The sequence below is a fragment of the Mustela nigripes genome, chromosome 1 (assembly GCF_022355385.1).
Source record: "Mustela nigripes isolate SB6536 chromosome 1, MUSNIG.SB6536, whole genome shotgun sequence".
NCBI classification, from domain to species: Eukaryota; Metazoa; Chordata; class Mammalia; order Carnivora; family Mustelidae; genus Mustela; species Mustela nigripes.
The window spans coordinates 85,192,967-85,211,082 of NC_081557.1; the positions used below are offsets into that span (position 1 = coordinate 85,192,967).

An 18,116-nucleotide genomic window follows, 5' to 3' on the forward strand; every position below is an offset into this window, starting at 1 on the left:
ATAAGTATTGGTGAGGATGTAGGGAATTGGGACCCACATATATTGCTGATGGAAAACAGCTTGGCAGTTCCTTAAAATATTAAACATAGAGTTAGCCTAGGATCCCAAAATTCCATTACTAAAGAAATGAATGTCCACACAACACGTTTGTAAGTGTTTGCGGCAGTCATTTACAAAGGCGTAGAAGTCCATCAGCTGATGAATGCATATACCAAATGTGATATAGCCATAAAAGGAATATTATTTGGGAATAAAAAGGAATGAAGTACTGATACTTTCTACAACATAATGAAAACATGCAAAGTGAAAGAAGCCTGTCACAAAAGACTGTATATCATATGATTCCATTTAGATGAAATGTCCAGAATGAGCAAATCTATACAGACAGCAAGTAGGTTAGTGGTTGCTTAGGACTAGGGGTAGGGAAAGGAGGGAATGGGAAGTGACAGCTAATGGGAATAGGATTTTTTTTTTTAGGGGTGAAGAAAGTGTTCTAAATTAGATTATGTCGACAATTGTACAAACTGGTGAATATACTAAAAACCACTGACAACTATACTTTATCTTTACAGTGTTCCAAGATTCAGTGTTTATGCACCACACCCAGTGCTCCCTGCAATACAAAACGTATACTTTTTTTTTTTAAGATTTTATTTATTTATATGACAGAGAGAGACACAGAAAGAAAGGGAACAGAAGCAGGGGGAGTGGGAGAGGGAGAAGCAGGCTTCCCGCCAAACAGGGAGCCCGATATGGGGCTCAATCCCAGGGATCATGACCCGAGCCGAAGGCAGAGGCTTAACCCACTGAGCCACCCAGGTGCCCCCAAAACGTATACTTTAAATAGGTAAACTGTGTGGTATATAAATTATATCCCAATGGAACTGTTAGGAAAAAAAATACTGGACATTAGAATCTTAACCCTTAAACCCAGACTTAATTAGCTATGGACAGCTCTAATAAGCCATTTTTTTCCTTTTTTTTTTTTTTAAGATTTTATTTATTTATTTGACAGACAGAGATCACAAGTAGGCAGAGAGGCAGGCAGAGAGAGAGGGGGAAGCAGGCTCCCCGCTGAGCAGAGAGCCCGATGTGGGGCTCAGTCCCAAGAACCCGGGACCATGACCTGAGCTGAAGGCAGAGGTTTAACCCACTGAGTCACCCAGGCGCCCCTTCCTTTTTTTAAATTTTTTTTTTCTTCAAGATTCTATTTATTTATTTGACAGAGAGAGACACAGCGAGAGAGAGAACACAAGCAGGGGGAGTGGGAGAGGGAAAAGCAGGCTTCCTGCCAAGCAGGGACCCAGAAGTAGGGATGCAGGGCTCGATCCCAGAACCCTGGGATCATGACCTGAGCCGAAGGCAGATGCTTAACAATGCAGCTACCCAGGCACCCCTCCCTTTATTCTTTACATTGCGCTCCCTGATTTTCTATAAATTTCTGGTAATGCAAAGTAGTTAAAAGACCAAAGACCTCGACGGACCTGAAAGGTCAACTGTCTTCTTGTTCCTATATTTATCTTGAGGGATGATGGTTTCCTACAAAGTGCTTTCTGAAAAAAAATAATACAAATATAGATGGTCTAGAGAAAGCAAGATGTTCATGATACTAAGTTGAGTTTTTGTGAAAGATCTGGAATGATCTTAACAGATGAGGATGGTTTAATATAGAATAAAGAAAAACAAGTGGTTGAATTCTACTTCAGATTTACAAACAAATCACTCACACACAAACATGGAGTGAAATAAGCTGCTAGAATATATTAACTTTATAAATGACAATTTGTTCCTATCCCAGCCAGGATCAATTTTAAGAGGCTTATCATTTTGTCTTGGTGACCTGACAGTGTGCAAGCAAATATATCTTCTATTTGTATCTCTAAATCTGGAATAACAATAACAACCAGACAGATTCTAAGGTCAGTAAAAATAAGTCTAACAAGGAAATGAAACCAGAGTTCAACTGGGTTATAGATTATGTCCTTTCTGACTGGCAGATTTCCACTTCACACAACGCGGGGGGGTGGGGGGTAGAAAACTGTTCAGATTTGAGGGAAAAACCATATACTTGATATAAGAAATACAAAAAATTACACTAATTTCTTTTATCATTCTCATTTCCATGGAATAGGTATTTCCAATGTGTTAGTTGAAAAATACACATGCATTCTTTGGAAGCAGCAGTCAGTCTGAATTCATCATCACCATCATCATAATGAATTAGATTTAAATGGCATCTTTGATGTATAAAACTCGTTTATATAGGATGTTATCTCAGACTTAATCCTTTTCCCTTCTACTGAATGGTTATTTCAGTAAAACCTGTAAACAGTACTTTTTCTGGAAAAACATCAACTGAAAGGTTTGAACATGTTTCACACAATATAAAATATGAGTCTCTAGGATCTGATAACTCTTTTTTTCTGGTTTACTAGAATGTGTCCAATCACTCATTCTAACAGTACTCTGGAGTCAGTCAAATGTCACGAACTGGAGTTGCCAAATCCACAGGTATGAAAATTGTCCAAAATACCAGCCACGAAGAAGAATTTAGGTACAAAAGAATATCTTGAAAGTCATAATATAGCAATGCTAGAAAAAGGTAACCATACTGAATGTATCTGAGACAAAATGCCACCATATATGACACACACACCCATGCCTGCTTGTTTCTTATATTTTACTATGTCTTAATTACCACTGAAGGGGAAGACACTGTAAATTAGTATTCTACAAACTGCAAACAAAAAAGACACAAACGTTTTTGGTGGTTGTGTTGAGATACTTAAGGAAAAGAATACAAAAAATATAATATATATACAATCTAGGAAGCAAAATTAAGAACTAAGTAAGGGACAGAGGTGATCATGGCCAAAAAAAGAGCAAAAAAGATGAAATGGTCCATTTTACTAAGTGCTGCCTATCAAAATTTGAAATTAATGCCAAAATAAGTAAACACAGGAAAATACATGAGTTTGTTTTTAGCATCCAAATTTGTGAACACTGAAATAAACAGGCACAGAACAATGTCATTTTACAAGTATCACCTTAAGTATCCTTTTAAGTCTAGCTCCACATTTAGGTTCCAATTATTCACTCTAACCTGTATTCTGAATTAGAAGAGTTTCTTTTTAAAATAAAATAGTATTTTTTTCTTGATTATAAAGTAAAATATGGGGCGCCTGGGTGGCTCAGTGGGTTAAGCCGCTGCCTTCGGCTCAGGTCATGATCTCAGGGTCCTGGGATCGAGTCCCGCATCGGGCTCTCTGCTCAGCAGGAGCCTGCTTCCTCCTCTCTCTCTCTCTGCCTGCCTCTCTGCCTACTTGTGATCTCTCTCTGTAAAATAAATAAATAAAATCTTTAAAAAAAAAAAAAAAAAATAAAGTAAAATATGTGCACTCTGGAAAGTTTTTAAAATAGAGAAAGCCGAGAGAAAAAAATAAAAATCACCTGTAGTAATGCTAACCAGAAATAGTCAGTTTTAACCTCTTGGTCCATTTCTTTCCAGGCTTTTGTCTCTGCACACAGCATTCCTTCCCAATCTCTTTATTTTGCTTTATTTTTTTATACACTTATCATTTGAAATTATATTCTACATTTATTTGCTTCCCTACAAGCACAGAAGCTCCTTGCGGGATCTTTATCTATCTTTTCTCTATTCCAAGTTCTGCTTCTAGAACAATGCCTGGCAACTATAATCATTCCATAAATGTTGGCTGAATAAAGTTTTTTAATTGAGAATATATTGTATATAATCTTATATCCTACTTTTTTCACTTAACTTTGTATATCACAATTTCCCTTGTCTTCACATCACGAAAGCATGATCATTTTTAGAATAGCTATATGTGGATATACCATAATTTTTTAACCATTCCCTACTATTGGATATTTCAGGTTATTTCCAATTACTTTTACAGCTTTAAATAATGTTGAGATATAAATAAATCTTTATCTGTACTTTTAAAAATAATTTATTAGAAATTAATTTACCTCTTGTGGGGGAGAGGTTTTCCTTCTACTGTCTGCAAACACTGACGCATTTTTTTTATTCACAGTCTTAAAGGATGCCAGCCGGTGACGGGCCTCTTTCATGGTTTGACTAAGCTGCCAGGAAAAGGGAAAAAAGAACAAACAAAAACAGGCTAAAGTTTTAATACCAAATTCACTAAGTGTTCCAACAGGAAAAAAAGGCCCCTATTATTAAAAAATGCCAGACCTAAGACAAGAGGATTACCTGCAAAGGAGACTTTGGTCCGCTGATAGTATTTTAACATGATTTTCATTATTCTAAAATACTACATTTCATAACTTGGTTTAAGTGCTGTTATTCAAATTGTTTTTTACCAACATACGCTTTGTGCTAATAAGAATGTACACAAAAATATCAGAACTTGAGAGTTTGAATTAATAAACTTGGAAATGATTAAGCAGATACATTCCTAACCTTCCATTCACCTTCTCAATAAGAAGTTATTTCTTCAATTAGTCCTTGCATGCCTAATCACTTTTATCACTCCTTACTAGAAGACTCCATTCCTAGTCCCTCTAAAATTCTGTTTTCCTATTTACAAGAATTCCTTCTTCACCCCTAACATTTGAAGACTGTAGCTATTTAGCTTTTTCTCAAATCCCCCTTCTTTCAGGAAGCCTTTCTATTAACTCAGAACACAAACTCAAACACCTCAACCCATTTGTTTCAAGTACTTGAAATAATAGCCGATAATAAGTATTAATATAAAATATGCTGACTTTGTGTTCATTCCTTCTATCTACCTAGTAATTTCATTAAGCATCTGTTTTGATTTTTTTCAGAGAAGCAAATATTTTATTTTTCACAAATCTGCACAGAATGTTCCCTTAAAGAAAATACAGAAATAAACAAAATACATTTTTTAAGCTGAGCCCTACATCATGAGGAAAAAAGTATATCCCTATACTACTCAGTAAAATTATGGCAAAACCAGGACCAGTTCTAACCCATCCAGTAAAAGTTTAATGATATCAATTCTCCCTTGAAGGCAAATCATGAGCACGATTTCCAGATATAAATAACAAACACCTTGATTTTTACTAATAGTGAGGTCGGGATAAAAACATTCTCACTACCAGCACAGTTTCCTTACAGTAAATCACCTCTGTTCTGCCCCTGCTTTCAAAGATCTACACCTCCAGGGTGCCTGGGTGGCACAGTGGGTTAAGCCTCTGCCTGCAGCTCAGGTCATGGTCTCAGGGTCCTGGGATGGAGTCCCACATCAGGCTCTCTGCTCAGCGGGGAGCCTGCATCCCCCTCACCCCTGCCAGCTGCTCTGCTTGCTTGTGATCTCTCTCTGTCAAATAAATAAATAAAACCTTTAAAGGTCTATACCTCCAGCCAGAGAAATCAGCTTGAAACATTATTCTTTATTCTGCTAAGAGGAAGACTTCTAAATTTGGTTAGCAGAGTAGCTAAAGGAGTCAAGATAGAGATAATCATACTGCAAAAAGAGATCCATATGCAGCTGAGGTTATGAAAAATACAGAGCCACACATATGCCTGCTTTTACTCATTACCAAGTATGGTAAATGTTATTGCCCTGCACAATGTGACTGAGGATTCAAAATACCTACTGAAACAGATATGAAATAAGGATATATAATGTTCATCTCCCATCAACTCCAACCCTCTATTAGAGTCACAAATTGATTTTAGTCCCTTAAGCAGGATATTTCCACTGGTCCAGCAGTTGGAATATACATTATAGTCTTTCCATTTCTCTGTTATTACCATAACCCTTCATCAAGCCTCAACCTGAAGGCCCTTTCAAGGACCAGCTATGAGGACAGTAACAGGCTGAATAATGGACACCCAAAGACACCAGGTCCTAATCCCTGAAACCTGTAAATGTTACCCTATAAGGAAAAAGGGTCTTTGCAGGTATCATTAAGTTAAGGCTCTTGAGATAAGGAAATAATCTTGGGCTATCCACAGGGGCCCTAAGTGCCATGCCAACTGTCATTATGAGAAAGAGGTAGAAGAAGATCTGGCCTACAGAAGAAAAAAAGGTGATGTAAAGATAGAAGCAGGGATTGGTACGATGTAGCCACAAGAAAAGGAATGCAGCAGACACCAAAAACTGGAAGAGTCAAGGAAAAAATTTTATTCTAGAATCTGTGGCAGAGGCCCTGCTGACACCTTGATTCTGGCTCAGTGAAACTAATTTTGGACTTCTGGCCTCCAGAACTTTGAGAAAAGAAATTTGTCATTCCAACCCAATAAGTTTGAGGTAATCTGTTACAGCAGCCACAGGAAACTTTTACAAGCACCCAAGTGAATGTTAATAAGCATTAAACAAAAACATAGAAAAGAGGGAGATATTACAAATCAAATTATTATTAAGTGGGCATCCCAAGCTATAGGCTTGCCAGTAACATAGATCTTCCTCAAAAAGGCAGGCTGGGCCAGTGAAGATTCCTTATCTTAGATAAATGAACTAGGAAGTATGAAAAGTTGAGACAGAAATGAACCTAAAGGTCCAAAGCTGGAGAAAAGAGGCTAAAGGAGCCTATGTATGCCAAAGTTTCAGAGCTGTGATGATAAGAATACGAGTTAGTAGAAAATTAAGCAAATAAGGGAGAAGCATATGTATAAAGACAGGGCAACCAACTCTGCCACTTTGCCTGGAACTGTCCAGGTTTAACACTGAAGGTCTCAAGTCCTCAGACAATGAGGAAAGGTGGGTCACCCTATGAGGATGACCGAATCGATCAAATTAATGATTAAATATTAGTGGGAAGATCAAAGATCCCATGCTGTGTGATCAATGGAACTACCTGAGATTTAAAAAAACTGTCTGGCCACATACTCCTTAAGGGAGTTTAGATTTGTGTGAGTTTCTGATTTGTCTTTATTATCTCGTGCATATTCCTAAAATAAAACAAATTTTTGTAGCCAAAGAGCCAAACTTAAACATTAGTTTTTCAATGATAGATTACAGAAAACTTATCAGGTGATTTTACATTCTTTAACTGTTTCTTAATCACAAAATGAACTATTATTTCCAGGTTGAAAAAGCTGGAAAACCTGCACTATAAAGAGAGAATAAAAGTGAAAAATAAGGTAAGAGATTTGGTGAGAAATAAAAAGCTGAGGTATACCATGCTAAAAAATAGTGATAAACTTAATTGTGCATAAATAAAAAGTTATTTCATGGTGAGAAAGAAACAATCATCAGTTGTTCTTCAATTCCCCACCAAAATGAAGCTACCAAGGGACAAAACAGAAACTCAATCCCTAGAAATAAATACCAGTCTTAACAAAAAGCACGGGGTTTGGCTAGCTCTATTTTATGGGAACACTTGGAATTTCTTCTGGTTTTATGATTATAGTTCCTATCTTTGGGTACCTAATCTTGTTTTTTTAAGACTTTATTTATTTATTTGAGAGAGTGAGAGAGTGAGCATGAGACGGGAGAAGGTCAGAGGGAGAAGAAGACTCCCCATGGAGCTGAGAGCCGGATGTGGGACTCGATCCCAGCACTCGAGGATCATGACCTGAGCTGAAGGCAGTCACTCAACCAACTGAGCCACCCAGGTACCCTAGGTACCTAATCTTAATCTGTCTTAGAACAAGTAGGTAATACCAAGTATTACAAAAGTGGAGGATGGGGCATGGGTGCAGAATAAGAGAGGTCCTACCAAAATCACATTTGGGGTATAGTGATATGTTCAGTTTTGATAGTCGTATTTGAAAAGAACACTGAAAAACTAAATAATATTCAGAAGAAATCAACCAAGATTATGATGACAGAAAACATTTGGAATTTAAGAATCAAAAAAGAAAAATGATAATTATAATCAAATACTTTAAGTTTCTTAGAGATGACCATGGTATTTTATTTTCTATTACTTAAGAATACAAAACTAGACCCAATGGGTAAAAATTATAGGGAGAAGAATTTGCCTCAATACATTGAAAAAATACTTATAATTTCAAGACTTCTAAAAATGAAATAGTCTAAAAAGTAGTCAGTTGCTAAGCAGTGACAGTGTTCTAGCAGAAACTAGGCATTTATATATGAGACATTATAAAAAGAATTCCTTATAAAAAGAAAGGTTAGACTAGATAATGTCATTTCCAACATTTAATTAAAAATATACATAAATTCAAACATATTAGAAACTTCAAACATACAGAGAAGTAGACGGAAGCTATACTACAAAAAAGTTTTAACATTATCAGTTCCTGGCTAATGTTTTATCTATAATGCCCTGCTTCATCTCACCCTTATGTTTTTTTTTTAAAGACTTTATTTATTTGACAGATAGAGATCACAAGTAGGTAGAGAGGCAGGCAGAGAGAGAGAGAGAGAGAGAGAGAGAGGAGGAAGCAGGCTCCCTGCTGAGCAGAGAGCCCGATGTGGGGCTCGATCCCAGGACCCTGGGATCATGACCCGAGCCAAAGGCAGAGGCTTTAACACACTGAGCCAGCCAAGCACCCCACCCTTACGTTATTCTTGAAGTGTACCCCAGATATCAAGTCACGTCATCCTTAAGTATTTCAATATGTCAGATGAACAGGTAAAACCCTCCAACTCCAGGATTCTATGCTTCTATCACTCCAAGACACAAGAAAATTGAAAAGTCCACTGACACTCAGAAAGTGAATCACATTCACCATTTACTCAACCACTCTAGATAAACCAAGGGAGTTAGTGCTTGAACAATGTCTCACTGTCTAGTTCTTAGTGACACCTAGTGGATAAAAACTGCAACAGAAACAGTAAAATTAAAAAGCATCTATTGTCATGATGTTGAAGGGGCAAAAGTTTGTAGGCTTAAAGTAGTTTAGGTCACCGAACATTCTTCAGTAGTTCAACTTCTAAGAAAAAACAACAGGGTATAAAAACTTTTTCTAAGTTTTGAACATTTCAGGCTTTTCATAACCTGATTTCCTCCTACCTATCTAGCCTCATTTTCTGTTATTCTCCTCTGTAAATTATCAATTAGAATGGTTCCATTACTTATTCCCAAATATACCAAGCTTATTACATATTCTAGACTTTTCATTGTTCCACCTATCTCAAAATTCTCTTGAATTTACCAATTCAATTCACCTTATCAATTCAAAATACACATATAGCTCAATTCCACCTCTACCAGGAATTCTCCAACAAATATCTCTTTGAATTTTAAAATTTTGAATTCCCATAGCACAATTTTTCATTAAATACAGCAAATGTCTATATTATTATCTAATAGATTGGGGTCTGTTAGCTTTATATCTCTGCTTGGAAATACAACCCATGAAGAGTCCTATTTCACATTTCATTGGTATCTCTACAATGTTTAACAAACACAGTATATTCGAGTATCTGTGAACTGATGTGTGCTACTTATGTATTATACAGATGAAGTAAAATCTCACTAAGTGAGTATAGCTATGAGCACCATGAAGGCAACAATTGTGTCTTCATCGATGTTCTAGCCTTATACTTCATGCAGTGCCTGGCTCAATAAATATTTGCTCAACAAATTGTTCATAATCTTAAAATGGGAAACAAATGATTTATAAAATGATTACTACAAATCAAGCAATGTCATAGTTTGGGGCAAAGAGAAAAAAAATTTTTTTAAGTATTTCAATATAACATGTGCTTTTTAATAAGCTTTTCCCTATTGACACTAACAACACCATCAGATTTGCTTCATACTTACGACTGAGCACACAAGCAGTTACAAATCCTTTATTTTCACATTATCATAATTTTCTTTTTTCTTTAAAGATTTATCTATTTTAAAGAGAAAGAGAGCAAGCCTGAGTGGGGGAAGGGTTAGAGAGAGAGAATTTTCAAGCAGACTCTCCCCTGGGCCCAGAGTCCCACACAAAGCTTGATTCCACAAACAATGAGATCATGACCTGAGCCGAAACCAACAGATGAGCACTCAACCAACTGAGACACCCAAGCACCCCAAATAATCATCATCCACATTTTTGCTCTCCTCTCACTATCCCTAGAGATACGTTTTATTTTTTTTTTTTAAGATTTTATTTATTTATTTGACAGCAAGAGACACAGCAAGAGAGAGAACAGAAGCAGGGGGAGTAGGAGAGGGAGAAGCAGGGGGAGTAGGGGAGGGAGAAGCAGGCTTCCTGCTCAGGGCTCTATCCCAGGACCCTGGGATCATGACCTGAGCCAAATGCAGATGCTTAATGACTGCGCCACCCAGGCGCCCCTCTAGAGATACATTTCAAATAAGATAAGTATAGTTCCCACAGCAGAGTTGAAGACTATGGTATTAAATGGACTAAAAGCTCATGAACACAAGGAGAGTCGAGTGCCTGGTGTCAAGTGATTTGAGTGGATGAACCTACTTATGGTAGTTAATTTTTAAATAACAGATATGTAAGGGGTGCCCGGGTGGCTCAGTCAGTTAAGTGTCTAACTCCTAGTTTCGGCTCAAGCTCCAGATCAGGCTCTGTGCTCAGCACAGTCTGGTTGAGATTCTCTTTCTCCCTCTTCCTCTGCCTTCCGTCCACACTCTTTCTCTCTAAAATAAATAAATCTTTAACAAATAAATAAATAACAGATATGTAAAATCAATTACTAGATATGTTACATTTTAAAATTCTAATTATGTTCAGAGTTTACTATACTATTATTTGATCTATAGATCTACTTATTATGATAATCAGATTAAAGGACAGAAAAGAGTAAAAAGAGACAAAAATAATGAATGAAATTCCCCCATATACTTACCGTACCTATTTGCGACAGAGGTTAGGAATCAATTCTGTCCATATGCTACAAACAGAATAATTTACCCATAATACAATTCTAGTATAATTGGTGGGGGCAGGGGGAATCTCTGTTCTTTGACCTAAAGCTTTATCATAAGGTTGGACCCATACTTTGGCACCTTCCTTTAGATGATTCTAAACTGTCTTACCAAAAATAAAGAAATATAAAATATGTATAAAAAATAAACATTATTTCATTATTCACCACTTTACAATGGTAAGAAAAAAAAGGTAATTAAAAGTGAAGTTGAATTTGATACCTCCTAATCTCTACTTCATATCCTAGATAGATCCTGTATCTAAGAAAAATCATAGACATAAAATGAATATGTACTTACAGCCTGGGCTTGTTGTTGGAATAATTCATTCTGATTCTCTCTATCATCCATTCCATCCCCAAGCATCTGGGAAGGAGGTAACCCAGCACTTCCAATAGCAACATTCAAGTTGTCTGGGAAAACACTTGTTCTTTTAGGAATTAAACGTGCTGGATCTGAAGACTGCATGGCTATAGAGCCTTCTTTTTCTGCCTACACAAAGGAAGAAAGTGAGATTCTTCTAGTGAGGTTCCACTCGAGCCATTACAATTAAATAATGTCTATAAGATTTTAAATTAGGGTGGGCGTAGAAAGGAAATAACTGACAAAATAATTCAGGCAAAGAAATTAATATTTATCAGGCACCTACTACATGCTAACAATTTACTTATCTAATTCTCATAACAACACTGTGAGACAAATACCATAACATGAAGAAACTACAGTCCACAGAGGATAAGTATAAGTGTAAGTATAAGCCCAAGGTCACATAGCCAGCAAGCAGCAAAGCCAAAATTCAAACCCAAATCCAAAATTCCGACATTGATTTTATCTATTGGTAAAAGCAAAAAAAATTGTGAGTCAGAACACAAGAATAAAATACAGTTTCTCTACATACAAATCTACTGTCCTCCCTAGCAATTATACAAAATATGGGATCCAAAGAAAGTGATTCTCTTACTGTCTAACAGCTTATCTTGTAACACACACTTTCCATTCAATCTTTACTCAGGTTCACTTTTGAACTTACTGCTTCATAAGATCTCTGAAACTGCTGCTTTTTTCTCAGCCTGATTTGCTGATTTACTCGGCGTTTGACTTGTCTCTGAAAATGCTTCAGAGCTTCTTGTTTTTTTCTTAGCTTTTCCTTTAGTTCTTCTTCAATCATATATGCTGAAGTCTTGAAAGATGAAAGATAGAAAATACACTTAAGTGTCAGCAGTTTTTGCCCACTAAAGCTCTGTTGTAAGCACAAATCAGTCAAGATAAAATCCTGACAAAATAATTCAGTTCTGTAATCCAGAATTCCCAGTAGAGTGAGGAAATCACAGGAGTTCAGAGCTGATAATCTAGACATAGCTGGTTGAGTACCAAGAACTCAAACCAAATCACAAACTAAAAACTGGAATTTGTGAGCACTCAAATCAAATCTTAATTTTTCATTGAGCTGACAACTAAAGTTGTCTTCATTAATTCTTATTGAACCAGTTATGTCACACATTTTCTAAAACTGCTCACTGCTCACTAAATATGTCCTATTGCTCACCACTCACTAAATATATCTTATTATAAAATGCCTTCATACTCAGATTTATGCTCCATTTTTAACCTAGCATGCTCTTCCTGTCATCTCTATCTAGTAAAGTAAAGTAAAGGTCTACTCATTCTTTAAGATCACCTAATACCCACCCACCTAGGACCTTCCACAATCCCTCCTCCTCCTGAGCTCTCCTGTGCTATAGAACCTCTCATTGACATTAATTGAGAGCAACATTTCTCAAATCCCCCATTAGATTAGGTACACTTTGAGGACAGGAAATGTATTTAATTCTCCCTTGTTTCCCCTACAGCATATAACACAGAGCCTTGAATATAAAGGCACTCAATATTTATGTAATGTGCAATTCCAAAACATAGTCTAAACAATCTATAATATTTCATCCCATTTGAGTCCCTGATCAGTATTCACTTCCTTGAGTGCTCTGAATAACCATAGCCATCATAATTAAAAGCAATTAATCTGCTACAAGACAAGCGCTTTAACTAAGAAGGTATTCTTATCTCTTATATTAAAGATGAGGAAACTGGGGCTCAGAAAGATTAATCTTTAGTAGTAGCCCAAGATACTACCTATTGCTGTCAAGTAGCAGAGCTAGAAGTATAGCCCTATACTGCACTGTTTTTCTCTTGACTGTTTCTCTTTCAAAAGGAATCTTCAAATTAAGTAAAATCATACTTCTCTTGAGCCCTTCTTCTAACACAGTGATTCCAAATTTTAGTTCAGAAGGTGCCCAAATATTTCATAGGCGGTCATTAACTCTCAAAATCAAATGAATCTAAGTTCTAATTAAAATTAAATGTTCCAAGAAATCTATCCCATATTCTATACAACTATATACCCATACCATAGAAGTACAGTGTACAAGTATCAAAGAACAATTAGGTAAAACAATTCCAAAGGAGAGCTATAGGTAGTAAAGCCTGAACAACTGAGCGAAATTAACTCAAGTCCCAGAAGTCATCCTTCCTCTTTAACTTCCATTATCTGTCTGCTTCCTCTTTTAACCCCATACTGAGATTATCAAACATCTTATTGAAGTATATGACTGACTCCAAACTGTGAATCTCAACTGTAAACCAAAGATTAAAGTGTACCATATTTTAGAAACATATTTTTCTTAGGAAACACCATTATGTAAGTCCACCAAACCCAAGAACATTGTCCCATGTTCTGGAATGTTAGGAGACACCCAGAGACAAATCAATTTGAGAAATACAGGGTTAAGCAAAAATGAATACTGTTTCAATTGTACTAACTAACTCCTCATAGACTTTTTGAACCCTAAGGCTTATCCAAGGGGGCAATATATACAATGAAGTGTTTCTCTCAACAACCAAAGAACATTTTCTGGATAATTCACATACGATGGAACTGATATTTAGATTATACAGTAGTCTCCAAAGATGATCCCTTCTCCCCACAGTGAATCAAGCCTCCCAGTATTTATGCTCTTGTGTAGTGATCTCCCATACTGAACGTTGTCTGGCTCTATATATCCAACAGAATGAGGAGGAAGCACTGGCTCCATGACTTCTCCAGCAAGGTCATAAAGCAACTTCCACCTACAGCTCTTGTAGTGATCACCCTAGCAGAAACCAGCCACCATGTAAGAATTCTACCTTAAGACTACCAGGCTGAGAAGAAGCCCAAACTAGCCAAGTAGAGAGGCCACGTGGAAAGAGAAAGCGTCCAGCAAGCCCTAGCCATTCTAGTCATCCTCAACCAAGTGCCAGATATGTGAGTGAGAAAGCCATCGCAGACTTTACAGCCCAGTAGATGCCAGATGAAGAACCAAGAAATCCAACAACAGCCAGAACCAAGTAAACTTGTCCCAGACATCTCCAGCTATTTTGGCTGTCCCAAATGAAGCTTCAGACACCATGTTGCAAACAAGCCATCCCCACTGTGCCCTGGCTGAAATCCTGACACACGGTATCTTTTGGTTTATGCCACTAAGATCCAGGTTTGTTACATAATAGATAACCAGATAAATTATAAAATAATGCAATAGCCATAAGTGCTGATAAAACAGCAATGTATTTTGATGCTAATTTAATTAATGGAAGGGGAGGGAGGTCTGAAGCTATGGAATTTTTAGGAATCTTGACAGCTCCTTGAAACTTTGGGGACAAAAATGACGAGGGTTTTCCCTTTAGCATAAGCATGATATTAGGTCTACCATGCTTTAGAAGTAAGTATCTGGCATTTATTCTGAACTGACAAGAGCTGTATCTGTTAATAAGAGTGGATTCCCCAGGGGCGCCTGGGTGGCTCACTGTGTTGAGCCGCTGCCTTCGGCTCAGGTCATTATCTCAGGGTCCTGGGATCGAGTTCCGCTCTCTGCTCAGCAGGGAGCCTGCTTCCCTTCCTCTCTCTGCCTGCCTCTCTGCCTACTTGTGATCTCTCTCTGTCAAATAAATAAATAAAATCTTTAAAAAAAAAAAAAGAGTGGATTCCCCAGATAATGTATGCTAAACCGGTGAAGAGTTCTATGAGATGCTTGATCAAACAGCCCTTGGCTGGTACTGATCAGAACTTTTTTTTTTTAAAGATTCTATTTAATTAATTAATTACTTCTGAAAGAGAAAGAAAGAGAGAGAGCACAAGCAGGCAGAGTCAGAGAGAGAAGCAGGCTCCCTGCTGGGCAAGGAGCCCGATGCGTAACTCGATCCTAGGACTCTGAGATCATGACCTGAGCTGAAGGCAGCAACTTAACCGACTGAGCCACCCAGGCTTCCCCGATCAGAATTTTTTAAGTGAGGGAAAGGAGATACGTTTATACTTTTCCAAGACCTGCATTTTGATTTAATGTTTGGGAACATGAGATTCAATTCTCCTTAACATAGTAAAAGAAATTTGGGTGGTTTTTAGGCATTTTGATGCTATATTACAAAGATGTCATAATTTGAGCAATGAAAAAGAGGTGTCACTAATTTAAATACCAAAATATCTTTGTATCAAATCTTACTGTTTCTTCTGGGATACATGTTAAGACATTTATCCCTCTTCATTCCTACTTCAACCATCCTTTTTCGAGACTTTCCCTCTTTATTCCTTACCACTAAACAAGTCTTGATGCCATACTTCCTGGCTAAATTGTAACAATTACATCCTAATTTTGTCCCCCAGGAGCCAATCTATCCCTCACCTCAAAAATATTTTGAAGCAATTAACCTAATCAAACACTCTTTTATTAAGAAATTCATCTCTAAATATTAAACCATGAATGAAGTCATGGGCACAGTATTGTGAAAGACTATCAAAAATACTCTTACAAAACTGTCCTCCTGTGTCAATTAGCACATATGAGTTATTATGTAAACAGGCACACAAGTAAACTTTGCAAAAGTTTCTTTCCTTAAGAAATACTTGGCTAGTTTGGGCTTCTTCTCAGCCTGGTAGTCTTAAGGTAGAATTCTTACATGGTGGCTGGTTTCTGCTAGGGTGATCACTACAAGAGCTGTAGGTGGAAGTTGCTTTATGACCTTGCTGGAGAAGTCATGGAGCCAGTGCTTCCTCCTTATCCAAAATTTCATGCGGTTCCTTACAGCTCCTATTTTCTACAATTCTATTGAACCACCATCCCCTCTACTAAGCTTCCCATTCCAATCAAACTAATCTACCCTTAGAATCCTGATACACCTTGCTCACTTCCCACTCTCCCCATTCTTGAGAGAATCATCCTCCTTCTGTAGCTAAACACATTAAACTTGCCTGAATCACATCAACCCAAAGTCCTACCTTTCTTCTTTAAGTATCAAAGTCAGAGCACTTAATCATATACTACTTAGATACTTAAAATCCTTTCTAGAATTAGGCAAAAGAGGAATAAATGAATTGTGTACATACATACAAAAAATAAAATTAGTGAATATATGACATTGCTTTGCTATTTAACATTTATTTTAAACAAGTCTCATTTCTTCTCTGAGATCAAGGACAACTCATATTTTTCATCATATGTTCAGCATTTTGTTGATACAGTCAGAAGAACCTTCACACAATTTATGCATTCCACTAATTAGGCATCAAGATAAAGTTGGGGGAATGATAATAAATGACATTTTTCCTGTGCTCTGGAAGTTCACACTCCATCAGGGAAAGCAGATATGTAAATGACTTACTATAAATATAATGTGGGAAATGCCACAATAAAATTTCAAAAAGTAGCTAAGGGGCACAGTATTGTGAAAGACTATCAAAAATACTCTTACAAAACTGTCCTCCTGTGTCAATTAGCACATATGAGTTATTATGTAAACAGGCACACAAGTAAACTTTGCAAAAGTTTCTTTTCATCTGAAATGCTGTTCCCTACGATCTGTACTTATAGCATTTCCATTTTTTAAGGACTAACATGGACTATATTTCCACATCCATTCATTGCATAAATTGTGTGAAGGTTCTTCTGACTGTATCAACAATGAGTATTTCCTTAAGACTTACTATAGGATAGGAAAGGAAGGAACCAAGAAATAGAAGTTCCCTGTCCTCATGAAATTTATACTTAAACTTTCTCAGAATCCCAGTCAGAATTAATGTATTCTTTCCTTATTCTCTGTGTCTTTGAATCTTCCTGAATCTCTACTACACATTACTGACTTCAAGCAATCAACGTATTCTTAAGTGTGGCAACGGTCATCCCTACTACGTTGCAGGGTGTCTGCAAGATACAGACAGTACCCATGTCTTGTGTACAGCAAGCAATCAAGAGCTTGTGAAATTTTTTAAAAAAGGGGGCAGGGGGTTGTGAAATAAACAATTTTGGCAAATAGGTGTTTGTTCTACAATCCTAATTCAAGAACATACCTATTTCCAGTAGGAGAGAAAGGACATCCCCAGATAGGACTCTTCATCCTTACCTAAGCATCAAGGGTTAGAGAAGGCTAACATGGGGGGAAAAAAAGAAAGAAGAAAAATGGGGGAGGAACCCCACTACGTTTGCATCAAACTGACACTCACATATGCTGGGACTTCCGAGCTATCTGGCAAGGCAGGTTCCACCCATGCCCCAACTGGCATTATAGCCTGGTTCCTCTCAGCCAGCACGGCCAACACGTCCTTGCTCTTCAGGGGGTTTAAGGCCAGAGGCACCCTGGCGGTATTTCGAGGCTTCTTGAGGGGGGCCACACTTCCTGGCATCTGTGACTCCTGGGTAGGAGAAAGGAGAAGCTTAAAATCTTCAAACGACTGCGCTAAAAGCTCAACCTCCTAAGCCATGAGCACAGGCTCCAGAAAGGGAGAGAAGCCTGACGGGCAGTCGAAGAACGAGAATTCTGGAGAAGGAAGGAAGGAAGGAAAGAAGCGGAGAGAAGTGGGAAGAAACAGTAAGGAAAAGTATAAAGACTGCCTTCTGGAAAGAACGGGGATGAGGCGGGAGAGAAGGGATCTACTGAGAGAACGAAGACGGTGCCCCCCGGAGACACCGCCAGGAAAGGGAGGAACCACCGCGGCCGCCAGAAGGAAAGGGGCTGGTAGGGCTGGGTGGGAACCTGAGCCAGAGGCAGAGTCCAAATAACCGGTATCCGGTTACGGGGGGAACCGCTGAACGCCGAGAAGTCCCGGGCCAGAGAAAGCCTGTTCCTGAGGCCTCAGGGGTCCCACTCCTGCTAAAATAGTAGCACCGACCCAGTGCGGGCGGGCCGCTCGCCACAGAATCAAGCTATTCCGGACACTAAGGCAACCGCATCCAGTAAACCGCCACTTTCTGGAGGGCCGCCCCGCTCCGCCCTTCGGG

General features: G+C 37.9%; 1 protein-coding gene across 4 annotated transcripts in view; it reads right to left on the reverse strand.

The window, feature by feature from the left end:
* Positions 1-18,116, reverse strand: part of CCDC15 (coiled-coil domain containing 15) — a 79,291-nt gene extending 61,175 nt beyond the window's left edge. For 3 of the 4 annotated variants that reach the window (XM_059414475.1, XM_059414465.1, XM_059414445.1), the window contains exons 1-5: positions 17,872-18,116; positions 17,342-17,530; positions 11,849-11,998; positions 11,119-11,310; positions 3,994-4,107 (exon numbers count right to left, since the gene is read on the reverse strand). In XM_059414475.1, the coding sequence (XP_059270458.1) occupies positions 3,994-4,107; positions 11,119-11,310; positions 11,849-11,998; positions 17,342-17,521 (636 nt within the window). In that variant the 5' untranslated portion in view covers positions 17,522-17,530; positions 17,872-18,116. The remainder of the gene's footprint in view (positions 1-3,993; positions 4,108-11,118; positions 11,311-11,848; positions 11,999-17,341; positions 17,531-17,871) is intronic. The other variant, XM_059414454.1, reaches the window with a different exon arrangement.